Raw genomic sequence first — 27,013 nt, forward strand, 5'->3', positions numbered from 1 at the left:
TGTGTACGTGTGTGTATAGTGCGTGTGTTATCATGTGTGTGTAAGCACGTGTCTGTGCCTATGTTTGTGTCTCTTCACAGTCCCCGCTGTTCCATAAAGTGTTTTTTTTCATCTGTTTTTAAAATCTGACCCTACTGCTTGCATCAGTTACCTGATGTGGAATAGAGTTTAATGTAGTACTGTCTCTATGTAGTGCTGTGCGCCTCCCATAGTCTGTTCTGGACTTGGGGACTGTGAAGAGACCTCTGGTGGCATGTCTTGTGGGGTATGCATGGGTGTCCGAGCTGTGTGCCAGTATTTTAAACAGACAGCTCGGTACCTTCAGCTTATCAACACCTATTACAAAAACAAGTAATGAGGAAGTCAATCTCTCTTCCACTTTGAACCATGAGAGATTGACATGCATGTGATTAATGTTAGCTCACAGTGTACTTTTAAGGGCCAGCCGTGCTGCCCTGTTCGGAGCCAACTGCAATTTTCCCAAGTCCCTCTTTGTGGCACCTGACCACACGACTGAACAGTAGTCCAGGTGCTACAAAACCAGGGCCTGTAGGACCTGCCTTGTTGAAAGTGTTGTTAAGAAGGCAGAGCAGCGCTTTATTATGGACAGACTTCTCCCCATCTTAGCTACTGTTGTATCAATATGTTTTGACCATGACAGTTTACAATCCAGGGTTACTCCAAGCAGTTTAGTCACCTCAACTTGCTCAATTTCCAGATGATTCATTACGAGATGTAGTTGAGGTTTAGGGTTTAGTGAATGATTTGTCCCAAATACAACGCCTTTAGTTTTGGAAATATTTAGGACTAACTTATTCCTTGCTACCCATTCCGAAACTAACTGCAGCTCTTTGTTAAGTGTTGCAGTCATTTCAGTCCCTGTGGTAGCTGATGTGTATAGTGTTGAGTCATCCGCATACATAGACTCACTGGCCTTACTCAAAGCCAGTGAGTGGCATGTCGTTAGTAAAGATTGAAAACTTTCAATAGCGACCTCCGCCGAGCCAGCTAGGCTAGCTGGGCTTCCGTGTTTCTCCTCCTCTGCGGAATCTGGAGGGATCCAGACAGAAAGCAGCGCTCACAGCAACTATGCCCAATAGAGCCGCAGGATCCAACATAAAATAAATGTATATAAAAACACTGTCAGCTTTACAAAAACGATAAACCGAGGTCTCTGTGTCGGCTTTCGGCGTTCAACAGCATTCAACGACAAACAGACGTCGCGCTCAGGTGATGTCACCAGTTTCCCAAGCGTTGATTATAGTAATTGTAGGCTAGAGCATTTCTCACAATTTTCTATTCATTTCCTCTCATTAGTGGCTTATTTAAGCAATAAGGCCCGATGAGGTGTGGTATATGGCCAATATACCACGGCTAAGGGCTGTTCTTAAGCACGACGCAAAGCGGAGTGCCTGGATACAGCCCTTAACCGTGGTATATTGGCCATATACCACAAACCCCTGAGGTGCCTTATTACTATTATAAACTGGTTACCAACGTAATTAGAGCAGTAAAAATACATGTTTTGTCATACCTGTGGTATACGGTCTGATATACCATGGCTTTCAGCCAATCAGAATTCAGGGCTCAAACCACCCAGTTTATAGTTAGGGATAGTGTAGAGCAGCAGCTGTATACCTGAAGTAACTTCATCAAAGGTTCAGCCAGGTAGGATACATGATAGTGGCAACAAATGGAGTTAATTTGGAAATAGGAATGGTAGGCTACATTCACTGGCTGAATGGGCAAGACAAAATATTGAAGTGAATTTGAACGGGGTATGGTAATAGGTGCCAGGCCAAGAACTGCAACACTGCTGGGTTTTTCACCCTCAACATTTTTACATTTTACATTTTAGTCATTTAGCAGATGCTCTTATCCAGAGCGACTTACAGTAGTGAATGCATACATTTCATTTCCTGTGCTGGCCCCCCGTGGGAATCGAACCCACAACCCTGGCGTTGCAAACACCATGCTCTACCAACTGAGCTACAGGGAAGGCTGTTTCCGTGTGTATCAAGAATGGTCCACCACCCAAAGGACATCCAGCCAACTTGACACAACTGTGGGAAGCATTGGAGACAACATGTGGAATGCTTTCCACACCTTGTAGAGTCCATGCCCCGACGAATTGAGGCTCAATATTAGGAAGGTGTTCCTAATGTTTTGTACACTCAGTGTATTTAGCCTATTGATTTTATGTAAAGAAATATTAAAAGTAATAATTGCTCAACAAGTCTGTGACAGCGGTTGCGGGAACATTTTGGGGTGTGCTCTTTTGTTTGAGCACATTACCCCCCCCCCCCCCCCCCCCCCCAACAAAAAAAAGTATGTGCACCGCCCTGCAACAGCGTCATTTTGGATCTACTGTGTTTGCCTGGTACGGAAATGAAAGTCAAATTCATTCTGATCCATTTCAACTGTGATTTCTCCTCAATGAAATGACCTCATTCTGGAGGTGTTGTCAATACTGGAGGAGTGTTACTGCTGTAATTGATTCCACTGCCACAGTAGCATCGCCAGTACTGTTAGACCAGCAGCTGACAGAAACCTTCATGAAACAGCAACAGCACCTCTTAACTGGACCTGCTGCTGCGACACAGTTTCATATGCTGTGTTAGTTTCACTGTGTTAGTTCCACCCCCTGTAATAAAGCCACGTCAGATTAAGACAGTGGCAATGTATCTGCCAGACAGTGAGCGATTTAGGTTTGGTTAGTGTTCTAAGGAGACACGAAGCACAGTCTGTGTGTTAAGATGTGGAGAAAGAGCATGCACAGTGCATGTGTGTTAAGAGGTGTGTGTTGTGAAGCAGAGACAGCAAACAGTGTGACTGAAATAGAGAAAAAGCACATGGAGAGTGTGGAAAAGAAGCGGGAGAGAGAGTGGTAGTCAGCGGCCATTGGGTACGGAGGGTTGGGCTGGTTGCCGGGAGATCCTCTCGGAGTCCCCTCGGCCCTGTCCATGCCCGGCAAAGGTGCTGTGACGTGGTGTGCAGAATGTCCCCCACAGCACCAGGCTAGTGCCAGGCTCGCCCGCTCTTAGCTTGGCACAGGGGACTAATGAAAGCGAGTGGCCCAGGATGTAGCCTGTGTGAAGGGTGTACTAGCAGCTTGCACACCTCTCCTCAGAGGGGGAGCTCAGGGATGAAGGAGACCATGGTTCCAGACACATACCGGCTGGTTGTAGTGGTGGTCAAGCATGGGGAGATAGGAGAATTTACTTTTTATTGTTACGCTTCAACAGATCAGGAGAATTTGTCTTTTTGCTTTTCTGTTGGGTTTGTTCTTCGGATTTATGTATTTTACTGTAAGTTAAGGTTAGTTGATTTTTCTTTGTAAGAGTGTGCATTGTCTTTGAATAATGCATTTTTATATGTGTTGTTGCATCATAGCAACGATTATCACTGATAAATGTTTAGATTTAGCTGAGAATGGGCAACAAGGCCTAATATAATGGTCCCTTGATATTATTCAAAAGGCATATTCAAATCATATGAGCTTAAATCATTAGCGTTTAATCAGATAAAATAACAATGTTATCTTCATTGTGAAAACCTAACTCATGTCTATCCATTTCAATGTAATACTGTAGAATTTAACATGCAACTTAATTAAAAAAGGCTACATAGGTCATTTTTCAATTTGAATTTCCTGTCAACCGTTCTGCTCAAGGTCAAGATAAATTCACTTTGAACCTACCCCTGATATGTTATAGCCCTTTTTATGTTGAGGAGCTCTGACCTTTGCTATAGTGGTGTTGTTGCTATACTTAGACTGTACTGTCCACACAATATCGGCTTCCCGAAGGGCCATGAGGAGGGTCATGTCTAGATGGTATACAGCTTTGGTCATTTTAGCAAACCCTTTTCCTAACCTTAACCTAATTCTCCTAACCTGCTACGTTAATTCTCCCGACCTGCTGCGTAAGTTCTCCTAACCTGCTACGAAAAATCAATTTTGACAAAAGCTTTATCTCTTCTGGACAAAACACATAAGGAGTAGTCACTACAATCTGGGTGTGTCCCGCTTCTGAAGGTTGTCCATTTTGAGATCTGATATCGAATGGGATCCATTTTGTTTTGCAAGCTCTCATGCCGAATCTTTCTCCCTCCCTCTCTCCCTCTTTCTCCCTTTCTCTTCCATTCTCTTCTCAGAATCCGGTGAGGCACAGCAAGGTGAGTTTAACTCTGATGGAATAGCATATCTATTTGTCTTGCTCTTACATGTTGAAGGCCATATGCTGTACATTCGGTCACTGTTTATTTGTGTGTTTATTATGTTTAATTTCACATAATATATATGTAAGTTGTGAAGTTATGTATTAGAGTCCCTCCCTATTAGCTTTTGATTAAAGTTTTTGCGTACGAAGGTGACTAAACCCAGCGAGAACCAGCCAAATTCAACAGAAGTTGGATGATAAAAGGACAATAATCTAACATATATTATTATTGTAATAGCGTAAGTACTTACATATGATATAGAAATAACAAAAAATGACTTATCTTGAATATTCCCCTGCAAACAAATGGTAAAATAGTTCAAAGTATTTGAATGACTATACTCTGAAGTACTCTATGCATGAAAGCAATTTATAAGCTCATATTGAATCATGAATCATTTTATAAGCTCATATTGAATCGTGAATCTTTGTGAATCTTGAATCTTGTAAGTTACTCCAAAATACCTTGACCTTGACCTTTCCTTGGAAACTTCAAATTTATGAAAAGCATCTCTGTGTAAAGTAAGCATCAATACATGGTTTGATAATCACGTAGCTCATTGCTTAATGACTGCCAGCATATTGGTTTGCTGGAATTTCACAGATCAATAAATTCAGATATAAAGATGTAGATGTTAAGGTGTTAAATGTTTTTGATAAAATGTTAATACATTTTGTAGTCGTAAGTGAATAAGTATAATTTGCAGCCTTGCTTACCATATCAAATGATACTCTGCGGTTCATTTTCATAAATCCAATGATTATTTCGACTTGTAAATATTGTATTTCAATAAAAAGAAAAAGGAGTGTTACTCGTTGCTTTGCAGGTGCATTGGGAATGTGAAACAGGTCGGCATGAAAATAAACGACTGCTACATTGTCTGAAGGGTGTGCAGGAGCTTCTTTCCTTTGAAGAAATGTTTTATTGGAAAATATGCTATTTTTGAAAATGTGTTTTTCAAAATCCTTGTTCAATATAATAAGTGTAAATCATTTGTTCTCATCCTTTTTTGCAATTCCAATCATGGGAATATGCTCAGCCTTTTTGTTGGCAGGCAAATAAATAATGACTTACGATTTAGCTTTAAAAATATATATATATAAATCACAATGTGTTACTGTTACAGAATGATGAAGCGGATTTGAATTGTTCATGTGCTTGGCAAATTGAAACAGATTATTTTGTGTAGCCCAATTTAAGTTTGTAGTAATTTCTTCTTACCCGATTGATATTCACTCCTAATTTGTGATATCAATTACTATCTAATCAATATATTTACAATGATGTATTCATTCCATATTAATCATATAGTAAATCTAAGCTATTTGTGGTAAAAAGTGACGCATTTTGTTATTGAGTCAGTACATCGTATTTTATTATTTTGCTATATACTGTATTGATGTTTTTTACAATTACCTCTGGCCCTTCATTATAAATGTATTCGAAATTGTATTGTCATTAGAAAGACATTATCATTCATTGTCAATTCAAATATATGGATACTATACTTTTATAATGTTATATTGGACTGTGAACCCATTTAAAAAACACAAAAATATATGTGACTAAAAGTTAACCCAAAATGATAAATACCACATTCTTGTTAGTGATACAAAATCAAATGATTTAGTAACAGTGATCTTCATGCCTCGTTTGTCAAAATTCCAGAAGTCATTGAATTAGTTGTGAAAAATAGATTCTTTTTAAAGTTACACTTCAGGGGTGTCGGTGAAGGAAAATATTTCACAATTACACTTTTCTTTAACTTTGTATAATATTCAAGTGTAAACATGTAAATCACATACGCATGTCATGTTTAAACATCACCATCACCATCTTTTTCTCAGACCCATAATATTCACGTTTCGTATTTGTTTTTCAGCAGAAAATGTTATCATGACATTATGAGTGATTGCATAGTATGAACACCCGATGAAATGAAACAATGTCCATTTAGTTTCAAGAATTTTAATTTAAGCCTTCGTTTTGACAGAGAGTCTTGCTGAGACCAAAGTCTATTTTACAGATGAGCCCTGCACACACATCAATACACACGAATACACATCAATATTCATATCAATACATGAAAGCAAAACAAAATCATAGAAAACAAACATATTATTCAGTAAAAAAAAAGGTCCTCAAATCAGCCTTTTGAGAGGCACCAATTCATCCAACTTTGGAGATGGAAATGCCTTGAAGATGATATTTTTACAAGCAAAGTGCAAAAATAAAATAAATAACTAAAATCAGATTTAGTTAATTCAGTGAAGATGGAAGGGATCTTTAGTTAGCCATCCCTGAGACCCGGTATAGTATCTTGTACATCTGTAATGAATGTGTAGGTTTACTCTGTCAGGAGATATAGGGTTAAGTCAGCTTTCACTTGTGCAGATAGACACAAATCATTTGTCACCCACTCAATACATGCGTGTTAACTGAAGACAGAATGTGTGAAGAGAAAAAAAAGCATGGGCTGTTGAAGGAGTGTATCATACCGTGTTAGTTCTATCCAGGATATCAACACTGGAAGTCTTCTGTCCACCATTTTGTGATCAGAACTTTATCCAAATGCCCCCATTTTATGTGCTGTGGAACACTTGCAGCGCAGTAATACGGCCGGTCATTTTGAGGGACTACTCCTATTGAATCTATTGTTGTATAGGGTATAATGATTCATGAACATTGTGAAATGACACATCACAGACGCACATTAGCTAATCATAAATACTTTTGAAAGGACATGCCGATTTCAAGTTCAAAGGTTTCCCATATTTTAATTCTCATGCCAATACTACTACAAAAAAAAATATATGATTACAACTATTTGTAATTCAGAATTGACACTTAGTAATTGCAGTGATTGTTTTTTTCAAGTTTGTATAGATAAGAACACGTATTGCTCATTTCTTTCAGGCAACGTTGCACCCATCCCTTCCACTCTCTTCTAGTGTGTGCGTTTGTGTGTTATCCAAACACATAGACAGAAAGGGAGAGTGGCGGTCACACTCTGCTGCCTGAAGTGACAGGCCAGAGGTCAGAGGTCATGGGGTGTTAATAACACGTGATGTGTAGACCCTGTGAGTGACGTCCCTCAGGGCATAACCCCCTAATCGGCATTAGTTAATGTGTTAGTAATCTTTACCTTCTTAAAGCAAACAGCACTAGGCCCTCAATGGGTCTGCCTGGCCTCCCGTGTAACGCTTTTGACCCCAGGGTCATGGCCTTTGTTCCCTGCTCTATGGGGAGTGCCCTCAGAGGTCTCTGGTGTAATAGAGAAGTTGTTTAGACACGTGCGAGGCTGGAGCAAGACCACCTCATAGACTCACTCGGGCCCCTGTTCCTAGAGAGGGAGACCGAGTCTTTCATCCCTGTGTACGTAGGGCCAGCCGGCATTGTGATTTGGTGTTATCCTCCTAAATAGCTTCATTTAAAATACTAATTGTTTCTGTGTTCTGTGTCACTGTGTGTGTCTGGTATCCTGAGGCTTTGCGGTTCCTGATCCTGCACAGTCAGAAACCTTGGTTTTACTCCTGTTGGTGACTAATGGGTAAAGGAGTGTAGATCATGTCTGTCTATGAGGAGCTACTGCCCACTGCAATGTCATATTCATCAGCCTCCCTTTCCTTTCTGTTTCCTGTGTTTCTAGACACTAAAGAAAAACAATCGGGCTCCTAGTTATTTCTTGACTCCCCTCATGTGACCTACATGGAATATCAAGTGTTAGATGTGACAGTTTTGAAAAAAACGGGTGTACAGTGACTGTTACTCTGTGACTCCTCTTGCATATAAAATTATGGAGAATAAAAAGTTTACGAGTGAGAAAAAAAAATACATTTCAATGAGATAAATCAGAGAATGTCATGATTATACCTTTTGCATAGATTCTTTGTCGCATATAGTTTGAACTTCCCTTGGCCGTCACTTTCATTTTAAATGTTCTTTCTTGTGTGTTCAGCAGTGTGCATTTGACAGTTACCCCTACTCAAGAGAAAGGTTAGAAGTGAGATCTCGATTATGGAATCCAACAGTCTAGATTTGGCATGATCAGGATTTCATATTATGCCAAAATAACATGTGATTTCTTACACATTATTTTGTTGATCATGTTAAGATCCAACACTATCAAAAGTTATCCTTTTCTGTAGGGCCAGTTAGAAAAAAATATTGCAAGATCTTTTTACCATATATACTAGTGAAATACTACTGGGTTAAAATCTGTCGAATGCATTTATCTGTACAGGAACTTCATATGCAAATATTGGATATTATTTTAATTGTTTGTGATAGATAGAAATTACCCAAGACCACAAATCAGTTCTCATATTGATTGTGCTTAAAGGCCCAGTGCAGTCAAAAACTAGATTTTTCTGTGTTTTATATATATTTCGACACAATGAGGTTGGAATAATACTGTGAAATTGTGAAAATTATGATAATGCATTTTAGTGTAAAAGCTGTTTGAAAAGAACACCTGAAATTTCATCCTGTTTTGGTAGGATGGTGTTTTGGCCCTCCTTGTTGACATCACCATGTGGTAAATTAGTTAATAGACCAATAAGAAAGACATTTCTAAAAAACTTGCCTACTCAGACCACTCCCAGACAGTCCTAGCAAAATTCTTGCTTGAGAAATGTACCTTTGCTATTTTATTTTTAATTTTTTTACTATTTTAATTGAAAACAGAAATAATTTGATATTAAGATAAAAATTACTGCATTGGAGCTTTAACATTTTATGTTGAATTATGAGTTTGTATTACAAATACGTCATTACAAATGTATATAACCAGCTTGTCAACTAAGAGTTAAAAGACTAGACAGAGACAAAATGTTCAATCATTTTTCCTGGACTCGTTATGGTTAGCTTTTTGCAAATGTGTAGTATTTGAATACATTTTATCAAGCAAAGTTATGTTTTTAATGTATCACAATGCTTTACAATTCTGTATGAAGCCTGAAAATGACATGGCGGCTCCGCCATTTTGTTGAACATTTCCTTGGATGGGACCGAGTGACTGAATCTGTATTCTCGCGTTGATTGCCAAGTCACAATAACAGACATGTTAGTTAGTGTTCTACTCTGATCATGTTCTCCTTCACCCTCCTCTCACTGTGTGGAGTTGTAGCATTGCAAAGCATAACCAGGAACGTAACTTCGACTAACAGGTTTGATATTTACTTGATTAACCATTTTAATCTAAGTTGATATTATCTAAAGTTAATACTGAGTAAGATGCATAGCATACATGCATATCATATTTATTAACAATACAGTTAAACAATCCCTTCAAATACTACAGACGGAATAGTTACATTTACCTCCCTGTTCTTCCTCCAAGCTTTTTTCTGTTGTACGAGGACATCATTTTTTTTTATAGCTGTATTGTTTGCCAAAGTTCTTATGCACACCTGTGTACAGATTGCGTTCCTTAAAAAATATCTTAGTTGAAAAATAACTACATGAAAACCTGCCATGTTAACATTTCTTCATTTATTATTTGAAAAGTGTTTAAAGAACGCGTGGTTGGGGTCATTTACAAATATAAAACACAACGTATAGATGAAATAAAACTGCGTGTAATTAATTACAGACAAATGCAACCCAAGTAGAGAAGAAGGGAGCGAGGTAGAGGCACACAGTGGTAAAAATTGGCAGGCCACCCAAAACCAAAACCCTATCCTCAAGTGAACTTGTTGCAAACGCTAAGTGCTACATGCACGCTAAGCTAAATGATAACTACAGACAGTTCCAAACCAACCATCTCAAACAAATTCACAGCTGCATGTCCATTTCTCCTACATCCTCTACAGAAACTGAACAGGGCTGTGCATACGAAAAATACACAATCTTAATATACATCTACAGTAGCCACAAACTGTATGTGTCAATGTACATGCTTAAAACCAAAGACGTGGATTTTTCAATTGGCTAAAACACATGGCGAGATGTGACGTGAGGCTACACTGCTTTGGATGGGGTTCTAGGGGGTTCTAGGGATCTACTGTAGCTCAGGCAGACACATCCAACCCAGTATATCTCCTTTTTAAAAAGAAGACTGTAAAGACTGCTAATAACGCCCTAACTCAGCTGGACCATTTCTTCAGTAAGTAAACACAAAGAGTGTTTTTTTTTTTTTTTTGTCCCTGCTAGCGGCAGGTCCATTGAATGTAGCCACCTGTGTCTTATTGAACCTTGTTGTGAAGAGAGGAGGAGAGGAGAGGGGAGAGTCCTCGGAGTAAGCGAGCAGAGGAACCGGTCGTCCGTTGCCGTGCTGTTCTAGCGAGGGAGCCAGCAAGGAACGAACGGGTGGTTGCGTTAGGAAAGTGCTCCTCAAAGACCCACTCTGCAGATGAGATGAGAGCCCAAAACAGGAGCAGCCATGTTGGCTAGTCCCGTCTGAGCTAACCTAACAGCACAATGACATCCACAAACCAACAGAAAGTTACACACAGTAAAAGAAGCAAAAGAGTAGTTTCCCCCACCTTTTTCTCTGCTAGGCATGCAATCCCCTGCTATACTTTTCATCTGGCATTAAAGACATAAGGCATCAAAATACGTCCAGAACAGGAGACATGCAGAGATTTGACCGTTTTTCCTTTTTCTTTCTTTCTTTCTTTCTTTTTAGAGCTCCTGATACTTCGGGGCAGAGAGGGGGAAAAAAGTTCAAGCGTGTGAGCACAGCCTTTGCCGTTATTTGTAACCAGAGCCAAAAGAGGCAGGAAGTTGTTTTACAATAGTGTTATAGTAATCTGCCACAAATGGGAAAAGCCAAACGCTGGTCGCACGGTGGAGAAGGTGGTGGGACAGAGAGAGGGAGGGAAAGAGGAACTATGAAAAAGACAGAGATAGAAAAAACGAAAATCCAAATAATAATCGGTATGTACTAAGATGGTGGAGGACTGGTCTGCCATGCTGTTTTGTAGTGTGTGTGTGTGTGTGTGTGTGTGTGTGTGTGTGTGTGTGTGTGTGTGTGTGTGTGTGTGTGTGTGTGTGTGTGTGTGTGTGTGTGTGTGTGTGTGTGTGTATATGCGCGCGCAAACGGCAGGGTTTAGGGAGGGTGGAGCGCGCCACAATGCAGGATTCTAGATGATTCCAGGGTAAGGGATAGTTTAGACGCAAATATACTCAACCATCTTTTCCTATTTGGACAAGCTATCCTGTGCCTTTTTACCCAGGACAAATCAGAACCCCTCGTGTTTTCTGTGAATTCTCAATCACGTTGTAATCACAGCAGCTGTTTTTCTTCCAGAAAAGCAGTGAGGTCTCACCCAAAATGCTTATCAGGCTTTGACCCCTTGCCAAAATAGCTGTAAGGGTCATGCGATGTTTAGCCCCTCGGAGAAGCAGAGCCAGGGCAGGAAGAGGACAGTCTTAATGTACTGTACTGTAACTCTACTAACCCCGCTCTCTACACTGCCACGTGCTACACTACAGTATTATACTCAAGTAGCTCCCATTTTTCCATATCTACTTTTTGTCTTCTCAATGCTGCTTTCACGCTAGCTGCTGTGGCATGCTAAAGAGTTAATACTTTCTGTCTGTAAGCCATGGCTGGCTGTAGAATGTGATCCAGACAGACTGTTGCAGCTTGACGAGAGAGAGAGCTACAGAACTGTACTACACTGTACCAGATAAGGTTAATCATTTAACCTGCTCTCAGAACTGTTGCATATTTCAAATGTCCTTAGGCAGGGCAGCCCACTCTGAGTGTTTGTACGTTCTCTTTTTTTCGTTTCCTTATTTTTTATGCTCTTTTCTGTAGCTGATTGCCGGGGTGCAGAGAGTGCTAGTATGGCGTGAGTGTGTGCACTGCGTCTGCGCACTGCCGGAGGAGTGCATTTCTGTGTCATTCTTCCTCCTCTACCCCCTCCCACCCTCGACTGCTTTCCGCCCTCCCACTCTCCCCCGTCTCTCTCTCTCTCTCTCTCTCTCTCTCTCTCTCTCTCTCTCTCTCTCTCTCTCTTTCCCTCTTGGTCTCCGTCTCCCACCCTTTCCCCTTCCTCCTCCCTCTCTCAAGTGCATATACAGTTCCTTGCCGTGTTGGACGTGTGATGAAAAAGTGGCTGGCTCTCGTGCTCCGCCGCACCTCCTATTTCATCATCAGTCGAGCTTTTCTCTCCTTCACTCTGCGCTTGCTGCCTCGTCTCTTCTATCGCTCGCTCCCCTGTTCTCAGCTCCAGCCGCACGCAGGGGGGAGACTCGAGCTCTGTGGGGAGAAAAAAAGAACAAAGGTTTGCTGCTATTTCTACAGTCAGGGCCTCCCCACAGCCCGCCCTTCCATAGAGGAGATTTTTTTTTTTTTTACTACTAGCTGGATTTTAACCCTCTGCCTCCAAATATCTACACAACGGCTCTGCAAAAACCTGGCAACAAGTAGCTTTTTTGGGGCCTTTCCGTAGTTTTGTGCGGCAATTTTTGCATCAGTTTGGATCTTGGTGTTATTTCTTCTCTTTGGGTGTTATTTTTTCATCTGCACTGATACCCAGAGTTTTATATTTTCCTTTGAAAGAGTTTGGCGGTGTGCATTTTCAAGGTCTTATTATTTTCTGTCGTCGTTTGGTCGTGTTTGTATCTCGCCACGTGACGAGCCTTCTTCCTCCTGGAGCTGTGTTCGTACGGGCGTCATTCCTACTGGGTAAGCCCTCTCTCTTTTTCACGCTCTTCCTTCTAGTGACTGTCTGTGGATGACAAGCAGGAGAACGTGTCCAGTCTCTGAGCGTGTGGTACGTCTGCGTGTTAAAGACGTGCCCTTCGTGAGCGCCATCAGTTCTCTCGCCTGGAAATACTGCACCTCCCTCTTCTTCCTCACTCTCGCTGTTTCTCTCCCTCTTGCTCCCTCTCTTTCCCTCCCTCGTTCTCTCGTTCTCTCTCTCTCTCTCTCTCTCTCTCTCTCTCTCTCTCTCTCTCTCTCTCTGTCTCTCTCTCACTGGCTCTTTTTCCTAACAGGGGAGTGAGTGCTGGGCTGGAGCTCTTTCTGGGACAGGAGCCAATTCCAAACAAAAGACAGGAAAAGGCAATGACAGAAAAATGCAGCGATTGAATTTGGAAAAATGTTGCAGCGAAAACATAAGAAGTGATTGTGCATGTCGTTTCGTGCCGCCGATGCATGCTTGTGTTAAGTGTTAAAAGTGATTTCAGGGGCTGAGACAGCTTGGGGAGCGGAGGTCTGAATACACTTTCTCGGGTAGCGAAGGCATTCGAGTTGGGAAGACGGAGAGAGGGAAGAGAGGAGAGGAGGGGGGGTTCCTTTTTTCCAGACTGCTGAATTATTCATGTAGGCAGCCAAGGCTGTGACTGGACTGGTTGTGCTATTTGCATGCATCAGACATGCTGTTTGTCTGTTTGCTAACATTCCTCCTTCAAAGACTTGTTAACTAGCAGAGGGTTTTAGCTGGAGCCTTCCAGACAGCCTCATGGCCTCCTTTTGTTGCAGGGCCCGCCAGGCCTGGGCCCAGCCTACGGCAGCCAGGCAAGGTAGCAGCAGCCCAGGCTGGGGCTCTGGACTGAGGCTGGGCTGGGCTACGAGGTGGACTGCCTGGGGAGTCACTGGGCCTGCGTGCCTCTGTGCCTGCCTGGCTAGCTTGGTGCTCTGCCAGAGCTGCATGGGACACAGAGGCTGATGGATTTCTGTTCTCCTCAACAGAGATGTGGATCCAGCGGGGAAAAAAGAGAGGAAGAGAGAAGCTGCTCAGAATTTCACCCCCGGATTCGGGAACGTTTCGGAATCGCCTCTACTGCAGAATATTTGTAAGTAATACCTGTTTCTTTATGTGTGTGTGTGTGTGTGTGTGTGTGTGTGTGTGTGTGTGTGTGTGTGTGTGTGTGTGTGTGTGTGTGTGTGTGTGTGTGTGAGTGTATTCATTGCGTACATGTGTTGAATTGTGTATAGTATCATCTTTGTTTATAACACTCATTGTACAAAATAATGGACTTCATACACTATAGTACATCTTTTATTTTGATGCAAGTGCTGAACCAAAAACCGCAATCGGAATCCATTGCATATAGTCGTGCATTGCACGAAGGTAGTACTTTATGTTGGTTATGAAAGCGTTTTTTTCATGGCAAATCACCAGTACTCAAACTCAAAAAGTATAATACTGTGACCTCTACACAACACAGTTATTTAATAATATTGCAAATGTGTTTTTCTTAAAACCAGAGGTATCCGTTAATGGTCCATTGATTACTGCCAAATGAATGTGATTTCGTTGGTAATCGCGGGGTCACGTTTGTAGAGATATTTCATGTGAGTGATGCGGTTTTGGGTTAGGTGACAATGTGTGTGGAGTGATACATTGTGGTACCCAGTTTGTTCAATAATGTTATCTTTCCCAATGACTCATCTGTCAATTAAGGCTGGGTTGGAATTATGATTTATTTACAGGTGTATTTGTTGTTCGTCAAAGTCTTGATTTATATTGATACGATTTTTTATTTTGCATGGGTTATTTTGAACAACAGGAGAAGGCGCATGTGTGTGTGTGTGTGTGTGTGTGTGTGTGTGTGTGTGTGTGTGTGTGTGTGTGTGTGTGTAGCTCCTGTTGCTCTATTATACCCCTTATATATACAGCAGCATAGTACAGCATTTTTGGTACATTTTCAATATATGATTGCAATTGTAATACAATTAGTAAAAAGTCAAGTCCCTGCAATGCACAGATATTTCCGTCTGATAAATTACACTCTGCTCATTTTTCTTAACAAAAAACTCATATTGAAGCAAATAAGTAAATCAGACTTGTAATTTACACACACACTTATACAAATATATTCAGTGTGTTAGGGTCTTCTCATTATAATATGGCTGCTATGATTTGGTTATGCATTTGGCTGCTACAAAATAAATTAGAATCTAATTATCTAGCTATAATAATAATTCAGACTTGATATTATGTGTTGCTGGCACAAAATTTTATTTCAGCAGATCACACTCAATCACCATGTTTTCTCCAATACCCTTAAATTGTATCACTATAATGCTATTGAATATTTCACTTAATTGTGAAATGCCTATCTGTGAGGTTTTGAGCAAAATAGTCACGGTTTTCATGAACATGGGGAATTTGGTTACATTGGATGTTGAACTTGCTCTATCATTTAGTGTGCTCGTCGATTGATAAACACACCTCGCAGTGCATTGCCAGTAACAACACATGCCTGCTTAAGACTCTGCATTCTAAAAAGCATAGGCCTAATTATTACCTACTTTACGCTTTTTCAAATGATGAGCGGGGAGACCCTTACTGAGAAGCTTCGTGTTAGTAGTTTGTATTCAGTCCATTACATACATGGAAATGCATGGTCACAAAGGTAGGCCTAATTTAGCCATGGATATACTGTATGTGCCCACTTGCTTACCTTCAAAAGTACATGAATTCGACTGGCAGTTGAGTGCGCCACCTCACCCCTAAGGCCTTTTTGGCGGGGGTGGCTGTCTTCCAGGGGTAGTTAGCTCCGTTGCATGTGGAGGGGCAGATGGCACGGTCATAAGCAATTGCAGTATTTTCTCTCTCTCTCTCTCTCTCTCTCTCTCTCTCTCTCTCTCTCTCTCTCTCTCTCTCTCTCTCTCCTCTCTCTCTCTCTCTCTCTCTCTCTCTCTCTCTCTCTCTCTCTCTCTGTAACATTATACCTGCCCAAGCATAGCTCCTGGACAGCCCTTCACATACTGTGAATTGAAGTCCATTATACTGTACAGTAGGTACACACAGATACAGACAATTATTTGGGTGGACTCAGCATACGAAGGTGCGCTTGTACACCACACACACACACACACACACACACACACACACACAAACGCTCATGCACACACATATACACACACAGATCGTTAAAACGTGTAAAGATGCAATCCTATGAGTGAAAATGTAAAAATGATTATTTTCTGTCCATTTCTAATAATGAATCATTGAATAAATGGTGTTAAACCACTATATCTTTCCTTATTTCATTACTGTGTGTGTGAGCTGTGAACTGTGTGTAAGCAGACCACTTATTGTGTTGCAAATAGGAAACTGCAGGTTTAAAATAGACACCTCTGTGAATTTGAACTTGAGCGTTTGAACTTGAACGTAAATTTGGACTTGAACTTGACCTTGCATTTACTCTGGGTTTCCGTTGCGACTGACATTTCCTGTCCATTGACGTTGGTCCTCTAGATGACATAGCATTTCAACATAATATCTGTATTGGCAGTGAAACCAAGCGTAGATGTAGTTTGTGTTTTTTGTGGGTCGTAACAGTCTGGAAAATCAGGTAATAGGATTCTATATGACAAATTATTTTCAAGGCCCCAACTTCGATAGTTGGTTTTGATTATTATCACACACAAAATAGGTCTACTGTGTTAGATTTTCTTTGCAAATAGTTATTTTGTCAAAATTGTATATAAATGGGATTACTGGTCGATTATTGATTGCAAGGTGCTTTGACGGGTAGCCATTTCCTTCTTTTTTTGAAAGAAGAGTTGCGTCTTATATACTGTCCTGTAAAGTTCAATTTGATGCTGCAACATGTTGTCTACCGTCATTCAAATACATTGGCAATACAAAGGTAAATAGACACGTCCAATGCAGCATAAACGTATGCCGCTCGAATGCAAAGTGGTGCTCTCTGTACGGCGGTGCTAAATGTAATAACTAATGAACTATACAGACAATGGCGGTAGACGTGATCCTCATTGGAAATACGACATTTGTCAATGCGTGTATGTAATTGTATAATTACAAAGGCTGTCAGAGTTAATCAGTTAACTCAAGTTCACTTTTTGTAATTTTAGTGCACTATTGTCTTTATCACGATTAATTGCATTGTCTGTAAGCGTTCGAAATACACTGAACACAAAATAAATGATCTATACAGCTAAAAACAACAATGCGATGTCAAAACAAGTTGACTTTGAGGTTAAAGAAGGTGTGCTTTATCAATTGAACTGATATTGTATTTTCCGTAACTTTTCACAAAATCAAAATGTCAATATTCTTGTAAATGATTTCTGAAGAAATTCTGAATTTGCGATTAAGTGCACCAAATCCTGCATTAACTCGTTAAAAAATTTTTTTAGTTACGGACCTTAATAATGACACAATGCACACACATATTTTTTTATGAATGACTGTACTGAGTGCAATGACCGTCAAAGACTATTTGATCCCGTAAAACGTACAGTATATTCTTATCCCCTTTTGTTAATATATTGTGTGTATTATTTTTATACATTTGGGGGAATTAAATAGGTCAATTCTGTTTCACAGAATTGTGAGATATAAATTAGGTGTGTGTGTGTGTGTGCTTGCATGCGTGTGTGTGTCTGTGTGTCTGTGTGTGTGTGTGTGTGTGTGTGTGTGTGTGTGTGTGTGTGTGTGTGTGTGTGTGTGTGTGTGTGTGTGTGTGTGTGTGTGTGTGTGTGTGTGTGTGTCTGAGTGTCTGTGTGTCTGTGTGTCTGTCTGTGTGTCTGTGTGTCTGTGTGTGCGTGTGTGCGTGTGTGCGTGTGTGCGTGTGTGCGTGTGTGTGTGTGTGTGTGTGTGTGTGTGTGTGTGTGTGTGTGTGTGTGTGTGTGTGTGTGTCTGAGTGTCTGTGTGTCTGTCTGTGTGTCTGTGTGTGTCTGTGTGTGCGTGTGTGCGTGTGTGCGTGTGTCTGTGCGTGTGTGTGTGTGTGTGTGTGTGTGTGTGCGTGCGTGCGTGCGTGTGCGTGTGATATTACTTTATTCATGGTTATTACAGTCAAACATACCTTTGATAATTACAGTATGTTAACAGTTTAGAGGCGTAGTTGTACTATATTAGATCAACTCATGAGTTTGGACTGGACTGAAACTAATCTGGACAGAGTTTCTCTTCTGAGTAGTTAGAACGAGTGTGAACAGCCCAATTCACATCGTATGGTAAATTCTAGACAAATATCATGTTCATACTTAATAGTTATCTCAAGTCATCTTGTCTATCATCAAATTTGTATATTTCTCTGTTTAAAAAAGATTTCTAGCAGTAACTCAGGGTTTGGAAGGTTGCCTACTGCGTATTGGCTCTCACATTTCAGCTAATAATTGGTCCTTGTTGCCTATAGTCTGTAATTCATACTCAATTTAGTTGTCAGCATAAAACCATTCATTCTCAATTCATTCAATAGATTTTAGTGGAGGAATGAGATTAGTATCTTGTTTGGCATTGCAAGCGTAGTGCAATGTGTACATTGGTACTTCATGTAATGAGTAGGCATACTGTACAATTGTGATCCATATGTCATACCACGAAGGGAAACCTAATTCATTTCAGCACATCACTTTTTGATTATTGAGAAATATGTATTATCGGAAAAGTAGGTTTGTCCTGAACAAATTGGATTGATGATCCATGGTTGACGAAAAGAAAAGTGAAAATAGATTTTATCATGTTCTTACAGTAGGCCTACATTTTCTCCACAGTAACTAGGTTTCAGCATATGATGTGTATTTTTACCCAAATCGTCTTTTGAGGCTCTGTGTGGTTTGACTCATGTGGCACAATGTTCTATGTACTCTTACCACTACTCATACTGAAAATGAATCGCCCACCAGCACAACATAACCATGAACAACCAGTGCTTTGTTTCATTTGTTAAATGGAGAAATTGTCATGTAGAATAATTTGATTTCTATTCATTAGAGATGTAGTATTATTATCCAGTATCTTTCTGCTCTGATATTAAGCACAGATCTGAGGATGGTGGCTATCACAACCAAAATGCCCACCAGAAATTCAATATCTGCATCTAGGAAGCAAGAAATGATTTAACTGGTTCAACCAGCCGTTATTCCTATGACATTTAGTGCACGGTGTGTTTTTTTATCATGTCTTCCTGCATCTGGTTGATCAGCGGACCGGTAAGCCTAAATACAGTGCAGGCTTGTGTCATTTTCAATCTTGGCTTGAATTATTTCTATCATATCTTATCTTATGTAATCCGCTGTATCTATTAGATTAGCCCCAAAAGTGACATCACATTCTGAGTTATGTATATAAAACAATGTATTATATTGACCATTACATTTTTTTTCTTTTAGTCGTTTAGCAGACGCTCTTATCTTATTTATCTTAAGATAGCTGGGGGGGGGGGGGGGGCGACAACCACATGTCACAGTCATAGAAAGTACATTCTCCCTCAAAGTACATTCTTCCTATCAGCAAAGTCAGAGTTAGTCAAATTTTAAAAAAAGTAAGATGCTGAGCTGGATAGAGCCCTATTTAGGTTTTGGCTAGCTGTTGTAAGCATTTTAAAACGTTGGCAAAGTCCTTTGCATCCATGTGACTAGTTGCTCAACTGAATATGAGATGCAGGTTTACAGTGTTTTACTTTGCAGGTTTTGTGACAATACTTAGGCCTAGGTATTAAGACTGTATTTATCTCAAGAAGGGATAAAGATAAAGTCCTATACTGTACATACAAGCCTATATGCCCATCCGCATAGGAATATGATGAGCTTGTAGTTTCAGCTAGCCAGATTCTATATTGCTGACAGATTTCAGAAGTCAACACTGCTCCAACAAGCCCTAACTAGCTAAATGGATTCCAGTTTTCAACTCTTAGTGTTATGACAGTGAGTTGGTAGAAGCAACAACCTTGGTACTTAGACCTGCATGTACTGACCCGTAAGTCACAAGGGAAGGACAGTATTTAGCTATATGTACAGTGCCTTCAGAAGGTATTCACACCCACTGACTTTCTTTCCACATTGTGTTGTGTTACAGCCTGAATTTAAAATATATTCAATTGAGATTTTTTTTTTTGTCACTGGCCTAAACACAATACCCCATAATGTCAAAGTCGAAATATGTTCAGACATTTTTTTTTACTAATTAATTACAAATGAAAAGCGGAAATTTCCTGAGTCAATAAGTATTCAACCCCTTTGTTATGTCAAGCCTAAATAAGTTCAGGAGTAAACATGATCTTAACAAGTCACATAATTAGTTGCATGGACTGTGTGCAATAATAGGGTTTCAAATAATTTTTGAAAGACTACCTCATCGCTGTACTCCACACATACAATTATCTGTAAGGTAGTCGATGCAGTGAATTTCAAACACAGATTCAACCACAAAGACCAGGAATTGTTTTCCAGTGCCTCACAAAGAAGGGCACCTATTGGTAGATGGGTAAAAAAAACACACAAAAAAACAGACATTGAATATCCCTTTGAGCATGGTGAAGTTATTAATTACACTTTGGATGGTGTATCAATACACCCAGTCACTACAAAGATACAGGCGTACTTCCTAACTCAGTTGCCGGAGAGGAAGGAAACCGCTCAGGGATTTCACCATGAGGCCACAGTTGTAATTACTCCACAATACTAACCTAATTGACAGAGTGAAAAGAAGGAAGCCTGTACAGAATGAAAAGATTCCAAAACATGTATCCTGTTTGCAACAAGGCACTAAAGTAATACTGCTAAAGATGTGGCAAAGAAATTAACTTTATGTCCTGAATACAAAGTGTTACGTTTGGGGCAAATCCAATACAACACATCACTGAGAACTACTCTCCATATTTTCAAGCATAGTGGTGGCTGCATCATGTTATGTGTATGCTTGTAACCATTAAGGATAAAAAGAAACTGAATGGAGCGAAGCACAGGCAAAATCCCAGAGGAAAACCTGGTTCAGTCTGCTTTCCACCAGACACTGGGAATTCACCTTTCAGCAGGAAAATAACCTTAAACACAAGGCCAAATCTTCACTGAAGTTACTTACCAAGAAGACAGTGAATGTTCCTGAGTGGCTGAGTTACAGTTTTGACTTAAATCTACTAGAAAATCTATGGCAAGACCTGAAAATGGTTGTTTAGCAATGACCAACATCCAATTTGACAGAGCTTGAAGAATTTTGAAAATAATAATTGGTAAATATTGCACAATCCAGGTGTGGAAAACTCATAGAGACTTGCCTAGAAAGACTCATATCTGTAATCGCTGCCAAAGTTGCTTCCACAAAGTATTGACTCAGGTGTGTTTTCATTATTGGGTATTGTGTGTAGATGGGTAAAAAAAAACGGTAGGTGGGGGCAGTACATCCTGTATAAACACAAACTCACTTCCTTGACAACCGCTCTGCACTGCTCAGCAAAGCGCAAGACGTATGAATGCCCTGACTTCTGCTGAGGCCGTAAATGCTGCAGAAGTCTGATTGACCACGCGCCCGCATGCACAATGCACTTCTCTCTCCAGAATGCGCTCTTTCCCAATTTGTGCACATTCATTGTTTCATAACTTAATTGTGTGAATTGTTTGCGTTTGATTGTTATTGTATATCAGTTCCCCATTACATATAATCACCAGTATTACATTTACTGTTAATTTCTATAATTTATTATCTACAATGTTTGTTATTTTGGTTGCGGTCATTTCTTTTAATGCATTCAATATTGTTATTCCAGTCGTCCTGTTCTCATTGTCGGTGTGGACACATAGTTTGCAGAGTGCACAAGCTATGCTACACTTGTGAGAAACACGTTTTGGATTATTTCATTTCATTTTCGAGTTTTGACAATTGAGTCTTTTGTTTGGAGCGCTCCTGTCAATGTCGAGTAAGGACGCGCACTCATAGAAGTATTCCTATAGGCTACCTGGGCTACGAGCAAATGTAGGGATATAAATGTGCCCATTTGGGGATCTGATAGTATTTCTGATTGGCTTAACGCACCACCGCTAATGACCTGTGGAGCTTCTCAAAGTAATGTTTTCTTCACCTCAAACAGCAAGCAAACAGTCTGTTTTCACATCCATTGAGAATTACAATAGTTCCTCGATGTATTTGACAAATCTTTCCAGCTCTCTCCGTTTCGATAACCACTCAGTGAAAGGGGAAAATGTCATGCTCTGAAACGTCATAAAATAAGCTTCTTATCAGTGCTTGACTTGAACTGAAATAGGTTCCGGTTCTCATTTTGAGCTCTGGTACTGTTTATATTTAGGTGCAGGAGCTCCACAATACTTCTGAGCTAATATTCTATAAGGGGAACAGGAGCTCAAGCAGTAGATAATGTAAGGTGCCGGTACTCAGCTCCGGTGAGCTCCTGCCCAAGTCAAGCACTGCTTGTTATCCCAAGCGCAAGTAGCCTACAACTGTGAATGTCCCGACGCGGGAAACTCTGAGGGCCCAGAATATTTTATACAATGTTGCAAGTTCGCTGGCGCAAGCTTCAGGCCGGACCGACCCATTTAGTTAATAGTTGACACAATGTTTCAAGTTCCTTGCAGACTGGCCATGTGTAGCCAATGTGATTCATAGGATATTTATTTTTATCAGGATATTTTCTACCTGCAGGCTGCAATGTTTTTATTTGTTGGCTTTATTTAGGCTATTTTTACATAGGTGGCAATGGTAATAAAAGTTACTTTTTATGTTTAGAATTTTGATTAACCACATGACAAGGATTTTGAGATATGAAGACTTTATTATTGAAAAGTTTTTAAAATGAAAATGTGCATATGAAAACCATACTGGCACACAGATCGGTAGAAATAGTAAGATAAATTGGAATTCCACATGAGAAAGGTTGCTGACTCCTACTGTAGCCTATTACTGGCAACTTCAGGAGAGTAATGGCAGAATATGGGAAAGCCAGCAGGAATGGGAGGAGAAAAGTTGGGTCAGGTGAAGTTTTTTTTCCTTCTTCTGGTTATCTAGATCTCTGGCGCCCTCTTCAGGCATCAAACCGTAAGCTTAAAGCATCAGACAAACTGGAAAAATACACGTTAAAAAACAGACGACTTTCGGTCAACCAATATTTTTTTTTTCAGGGACAGCCCTAGAGCTCATAAATGTATGTGTAGATGTAAAACCAACTAATGTTCTTTGTTTGTTTGTTTGTTTACAGAACCCTTTATATTTTATTTGTCATACAATTCTAGAGTTCATTTATACTCTCCCATGTAAATGAATTAAATAAACTTGAATTTGGCATGTTTAAGGCTGGCCTCAGTTATAGATTGAGTTGTCTAGCTTTCCAGGTTTACAGCACTGAGGCTGAAGATTAGAGCGGGTAACAGTGGCCACTACAGGTCCTCTAGTCTCTGTGTAAAGCAGGATTATATGCAATACACTGGGGCCAGAGAAGGCAGAAGCAGAAATACTGTGTAGGTTTCCCCTCAGACCCCCTAGCCATGCCTTCCTCTCCTCTCCTCTCCTCTCCTCTCCTCTCCTCTCCTCTCCTCTCCTCTCCTCTCCTCTCCTCTCCTCTCCTCTCCTCTCCTCTCCTCTCCTCTCCTCTCCTGTCCTCACACATGGAAGCCATTAGCCCATTACGCCGCTGACCACTGAGGATTGGGGGCCATTTTATTCTCTCTGCGTTTATCGGGATGTCATCAGGCACGTCACATGAGATTTATCCATGAAACCACACGAGCTCCGCCGAGACGCTGAGCGTAGTAATAATGACATAATATTGGACTGGAGGAGAGTTTGGGGGATGATGTCGATTTTCCTCCTCTAACGCTATAAGTCCCCCATGTAGGCCCTTTTGTCTCAACTTTGACCTGCACTCAATCAGTTTACCTCAGCAGACCAAATGAGCGACTCAAATCACCAGCAAAATAAACTTGCATTTGGGCTAGTTCCAGGTACTAGTTAGTCATGTTTTAGATAGTTTGTAATGGGTAATGTACCACGTCCAAAGGGCCCCTTAGTACAGTATGCATCGTTTGGATGGATACTAGTTTTATGTACCTGCCAGGCTGAGTGATATTCCAGATAGCATTCGGGCTGAGAGCCTTCCAGTACTCATATATTCCTTCCCTTTTTTGGCCTCAGTCGTCGCCATGGCAATTTTGTCCTCGAAAAATTGCAGACTGCAGAAGTGTAAAGTTAGAGGTAGGCTACTGGAGCAGAGTGTCAGAAGGTTTTTTCCAGAAATCTCCCACTTGCTATTTTATCCACTCCAATCCCTCCTCTCCTCACCACCATTTTCTCAAACTAAAGACTGCCAGTAGGAGGAGATTGTAAAGCTTTTAGTTGTGTGTTAGATTTAGTGCTTTTAGTCAGTGAATGTAACTGAAAATGTGGTCTGTTAGATTTAGTACTTTTAGTCAGTGAATGTATCTGAAAATGTGGTCTGTTAGATTTAGTACTTTTAGTCAGTGAATGTATCTGAAAATGTGGTCTGTTAGATTTAGTACTTTTAGTCAGTGAATGTATCTGAAAATGTTATATCTTGATTACATGGCTGTAACCATTTCTAGGTCTTGTAATTTGTTGGATAGTGATATTGTTACATTTATGTCATTAATTGCAACAACAACAAAAAATTCCAAGTGAAGGTTATTGTGGAAATGCATGTAGTCATAGAACAAGTGAATACCCTCTCACACTGTCAAGGCAAAGTAAATGAATATGGACCTACAGTATGCTCTTACTTGGAGTTTGGAGAATACAATTCAAGTAGTGTGTTGCTTGCTGTTAACAGTTGGGCGTCTTTGTAAAGCCTTTACAGCTCAAATGGTTGTGTTTTACTGTAACATCCTACAGTGTGTCTTGGTTCACCCACACATCACAGATGCTGTATGTCCCCTGCCCTCTGCAGTCTGCACCTTCTTCTTCAAGCCTTTTGACTTGTCAACACAGTACAGTTCCACTGCCTCTGCTCCGTCGTCACAGGAGTTGGGTTACTCACAGCAGGGCCATAAACATGCACTGGCATAGGGCCATCTTGCCCTACTGTAATTACAAACATTAGAAACAATATATAAAAGACCCCTGGTTGCCTCTGCAAGGCTACAAACTCCAACTGCAATTAATGTCCTTGTACAGAATTATCACCCTTCAGCAGCACGGCTAAGTGGAGGCTGGTAATTGGTGGTCCTCTCCCCTGGTCCAATAGGAACAACCCTTTACTTCTCTCCATGCTACCGCTGGGATCTTCCTCTCCTTCTCTCTGTACTTTGTTGAGAGTTGAATAATGATGACTAACTAACTACCCCCGTCCTCCGTCCTTTTCACCTCCACACACTCGCCATCACATGGGAGATCTGTAGGCACACCACACACACACACACACACACACACACACACACCACACACACACACACACACACACACACACACACACACACACACACACACACCACACACCACACCACACACACACACAGCCCCCCCCCCCCCCCCCCACACACACACACACGGGCCCCCGTCCATTAAGACACGTTAACAGTTTTTCCATAACATTCCATATACTCCCTTTAATATAGGTCAACTTGCGCTACAGAGAGAGATAGCAAATCCTCCTTATTCAAAGTTTAGCCGTTCCACAAGGTCTTAGACCAAGGGCTGGACGATATATTTTCATGCATCCTTGACTTGACAAAATTCACATGGCATGTTTTTGCATTCTTGACAAAATTCAGTATTTTTGCCTATCACGCACATCCGTGTACTTTTACGAGAAAAGATGCAGCACGATAATACAAAATGTACATACGTTTAAATTCTTCTTTCGCTATGCAAAATTAAGGAGGCACATGGTTTTGTCAGGTAATTTACCTTCATGGTTAGAACTGTCTCCATTACGGCGGTAAGCTTGTAAACTTTTGTATACCGTGTGGGTCCGAGTCCCACTTGCGACAAACAAAATAAAAAATCTTCCTACTGCTAGTCTTTGAGTCAAATAACGAATATGTGATGAAGTAGATGATAATAATAAAGTACATTAAACATTGTACATTTAAATGTACACGTCTATGTAATATAGAAGTTTATTAGCAGTGTGTCTAGGTAAAGAAAGAATCTTGAATCTTTATTTAAACGATGGCGACTACCCTTCCCTTCTTAACACACTACCACAATAAATTCAAAAGAAAAAAATATAGAATCTGTGATTCCAACCCTTGCAGCCACCTTACACTCTGAGCTATTTCACAAGTCCTTATAAGGCATTTGATATAGGTCATTTGATGAGCAAAATGTTGTGTTGTTGGTGTTGTGGTTGCTAGGATTTTTGTTGGTGCTCATGCCGATTAATGTTTTGGTGTGGGTGTTCAGTGTTCAGCGGAGGGAGCAGAGAGATTGTGGTGTGGTACATCCTCCACTAATGAGTTTCCTTGCCCAAGTCAGACCATGGGGAGAATGTGGGGCGAGCTCATTAGTCAGCAGACTACAGAGACTGGAGGCCCTGGAACCAGACTGATCTCGAGCTATCTCTCTCTTCTTCCTCTCTCTCTCTCTCTCTCTCTCTCTCTCGCTCTCTCTCTATCTATATATATATATATATATATATATATATATATATATATATATATATATATATCTCTTCTTCCTCTCTCTCTCTCTCTCTCTCTCTCTCTCTCTCTCTCTCTCTCTCTCTCTCTCTCTCTCTCTCTCTCTCTCTCTCTCTATAGGCTGCATGACTGACTCTGGCCGATGGCACGGGACTTTTGGCCAATCAGAGAACCCCATGGTCAGACAGACGGACAGCCCTAGCAGTAAGTAACTTATTGTAAGCTATTTTATAATACAATTTGTAAAATATCATATTGTATAGATTTGGATTTGTTTAGTATTTATGACTGCCTCGTCTTACTTTGAAATAGCAATTAGCAAGTGCAGGTGGCTAAAACACACAAACACACACCACACCGTACCTAATCTTCAGAATCCATTGGGGCATAAAAAGTTCTGTGTCTAGCCAACCACCGCTATCTCTCTGCTGTGCCTGAAACCGTTACAAAATGGTGTCCGCTCTCTGCCTTCAGCTCCCTCCAGCCCCCTGCAGCTCTCCCATCCATTTTGTGTGTCTCTGCCAAAGTAGTCAGGTA

The 27,013-nt window shown here is 40.6% G+C and overlaps 1 protein-coding gene across 5 annotated transcripts in view; it reads left to right on the forward strand.

Annotated features, from left to right (window-relative positions):
* The window catches only part of LOC123724451 (uncharacterized), a 59,393-nt gene that overhangs the window by 26,817 nt on the left and 5,563 nt on the right, over positions 1 to 27,013 (forward strand). For 2 of the 5 annotated variants that reach the window (XR_014379065.1, XM_082957193.1), the window contains 3 exons: positions 4,156 to 4,176; positions 13,868 to 13,971; positions 26,597 to 26,680. Coding sequence is in view for 1 of the 5 variants with exons in the window: in XM_082957193.1 (XP_082813319.1) it covers positions 4,156 to 4,176; positions 13,868 to 13,971; positions 26,597 to 26,609 (138 nt within the window). In the remaining 4 variants the exon portion in view is untranslated. Of the gene's footprint in view, positions 1 to 4,155; positions 4,177 to 4,370; positions 5,103 to 13,867; positions 13,972 to 26,596; positions 26,681 to 27,013 lie in introns of those variants that run through there. The other 3 variants (XR_006757003.2, XR_006757002.2, XR_014379066.1) reach the window with 2 other exon arrangements.

This window comes from Salmo salar, chromosome 10, assembly GCF_965601325.2.
Source record: "Salmo salar chromosome 10, fSalSal1, whole genome shotgun sequence".
Classification (NCBI taxonomy): Eukaryota; Metazoa; Chordata; class Actinopteri; order Salmoniformes; family Salmonidae; genus Salmo; species Salmo salar.